Source organism: Monoraphidium neglectum (assembly GCF_000611645.1).
Source record: "Monoraphidium neglectum strain SAG 48.87 unplaced genomic scaffold scaffold05814, whole genome shotgun sequence".
NCBI lineage: Eukaryota > Viridiplantae > Chlorophyta > Chlorophyceae > Sphaeropleales > Selenastraceae > Monoraphidium > Monoraphidium neglectum.
Genome location: NW_014007817.1, coordinates 41 through 2796, shown reverse-complemented (window position 1 = coordinate 2796; position 2756 = coordinate 41). Strand labels below are relative to the sequence as shown.

Here is a 2756-nt window from a genome sequence, read left to right as displayed (position 1 = left end):
GGCTGCGAGAAGACCCCGCATTTCAAGTGAGCACCCCGCAAATTGTCCTGTCAACCATTATCACGTATTCTTGCGCAGCAGGCACAATGCCAGCTTGTGATGCCACCCCTCTGGAAGGCGCAGCAATGCAAGGGCAAGTTAACCGGGTTTGCTTGTAATTGCAGAGGCGCAGTCGGCACGGCCGCTTTCTCGCACCAGATGCGCATCCTTTGCAAAACCATGCCGCCGCCAGGTGTTCTTCAACTCCCTGCTGCTGGACTGCCTCGCCTCCGCCGACCGCTGGCCCGACGCCCTTGCGCACTGCCGCGCGCTGCGCCGCGCCGGCGCCGGCGCGCTGCTGGCGCACCGCCCGCTTGCCGCGCGGGCGGCGGCCTGCCTGGCGCGTGCTGGGGGCGCGAGGGCGGCGGAGGAGATGGTCCGGCTGCAGGCGGACATCACGCACGCAGAGGTCAAGGTTGGTCAAGCACAGCTGGGCTGGCTGGTCAACCCCTGCTTTGACCGGTCAAACGGACTCGTGGCGCCTACCCCTCTGAGCCGCATTTCCTGAATTGAGGAACGGCACCTCGGCGCCTAGTGACGCCCTTCTTGTCTTGTCATGAGATTCCTTAGAAACGGACGGCGCGGGGCGACACTCTTTTCCCCGCAGGCACGCGCGTGGCAGTCCTTTGCTCAGCACTGCTCCGGCGCCCACGACCAGCTGGCCGCCAGGCAGGCCGCCCTGGCGGCCCTTGATGACTACCCGCTGTGGAAGGTGGGGGCAGGCCCGCATCTGTTGCGTGCCCATTCGTGGCGTGCTCCCGCTTGTTTTTAAGTTTGCTGGTACAACGCCGTTCTGGCTTCGAGCCAGAAATTCACTCAACAGTCATGCAGGATGGCTAGGCTGCCTACGATGAATTTGTTGGATTGGGGTTTACGTGTGGTTTCCTATGATTGTTGACAGCGAGATTTATTGTCTAGATTGTTCACTCTGCTCCACGATACATGGTGGCATTTTCTTACACATGACAGCTCATTCTTAGAGCTTCCGGCATCACACTACCAGGTTGACTACCTGATGGAGGCAGCAGAGTGGGCCCTCCACAGCTCCAACGCGGCTTTCGCCGCCGCCTGCGCCGTCGGGCGCGGCGGGCGCAGCCCTCCCCCGCCCTCCGGCGAGCACGGCCCCCGCGCGCTTGGCAGCGGTGGCGGCGGCAGCGGAGGGGCGGGGCTGGGAGCTGGCGGCGTGGCGCGGGAGCTGCTGCTCGAGGCGGCGGGCATCCTGACAGATGATGACATCACCAGCGGTGGGCCGAGGGCGCGACAGTGGTGTCTTGGGGGCATCAAGGGCAGGCAAAATGCCACAGCTGAGGGTCGTTTCAACTCCTCCCGCTGCTGGGGGAGGAGTTGTGGGGCAGCCGCCCAAGCAGCCAGTGGGGCCTAGCTGCTTCGCCGTGTTAACGCCGTTTTGGCGGAGTTCTGGTGCCGTAAAAACACCGAACACGCGCGCGTGTCCTGCAGGGGTCGGCGCGAGCGAGGGCGCGGCGCCGGCGGCCGGGTTCCGCAGGCGGCCCAGCAGCGCCGCGTCTGCCGCCGGCCGCGACGAGTCGCGCGCCGCCAGCGGGGATGGCCGTGCCAAGGGCATGGCCTCGCAGGCCGGCGGCGGCAGGGTCAGCTGGGGCCGGGCCTGGGTTGGCAAAATCAGGCTGCCATGCACTCGCGCATTTTGTTAGCCGATGAGCGACGGATGGAAGTCTGGCCTCGAAACATCACCGGTGTCAGGCATGGACTGCGGGTTGATGCCAGCAGCCACCCTTGCCCTCATCAGTCCCCTCTCCACACAACACATATCCACTTGTGCCGTTGACGACCGCGCACTGGCCGCCCCCACCGCAACAAACCCGCAGAGGGACAGCACACGCGGCGGCAACCAGCAGCGTCGCGCCGCCAGCGGCGCCGGCGCCGGCGCCGGCGCCGGTGCGGGGGTGACGCCCCGCGCGCTGTTCGCCGTCCCCAAGTCGCTGCCCGCCGCGGCGCGCCTGTCCCGACTCGTGCGCGTGCACGTGCTGCTCGGCCAGGCGGCCACCGGCGGGGACGAGCAAGTATCTTTCTTGTTGGCAGCATCGCACTATGCCACGCGCCTGATCGCCGGCGCCCTGCAGTCTGCCGCCGACGCGGCAGCGTCCGTGTCCCCGCCGAGCGGTGCATCGGACACGCCTGCAGCAGGAGAAAGCGCGCCCGCTGCCGCCACCATCCCGAGGGAAGCGGAGGCCTGGGCGGCGTGGCGTGAGGATCCCGCGCTCGCCGCGGCGCTCTCCTCGGACCGCGGCCCCTCCGCCATCTGTCGGGCACACCTCGGGCCGCCCGAGGCGCTGCTGGCTTCCCTGCAGCTTCTCGTCTCCCAGCTCGCGTCGACCGGGCGCCACCTCGCATGCCTGCCGGCGGCGCACCTTGCGCGACTCGTCTGCCGCACCGCGCTGGCAGAGGCAGCGGCCCGCGACCCCCAGCCGGACGCGCCGCCGCCGCACTCGCCGCCGCTGGCGGCAGCGGCCGAGGCCGCGGCTGCAGCGGCGCTGGCGGGGCTGCTCGAGGCGTTGGACCTGCCTTTCGAGGCGCAGCGGTGGGTGGATGAGAAGGTGCTGCCAGCAGTGGCCGCGGCGCTGGGTTCTGGCTCCGCCGGTGTGACGCGAGCACCGGCGCGGGGGGCGGAGGAAGAGGCGGCGGAGCTGCGGCGGCTCGTGCAGGCGGCGCTCGCCGGCGGCGGCGGCGACGGCGAGGCG

The 2756-nt window shown here is 69.1% G+C and overlaps 1 protein-coding gene across 1 annotated transcript; it reads left to right on the top strand.

Moving 5' to 3' along the window:
• Positions 1 to 232: 232 nt before the first annotated feature.
• On the top strand, positions 233 to 454 carry MNEG_15936 (hypothetical protein; the record flags this gene model as incomplete). The annotated part of the gene is made up of 1 exon (XM_014035593.1): positions 233 to 454. A coding segment is annotated over one exon (222 nt), but the record flags the coding sequence as incomplete, so codon positions are not given.
• Positions 455 to 2756: the final 2302 nt, after the last annotated feature.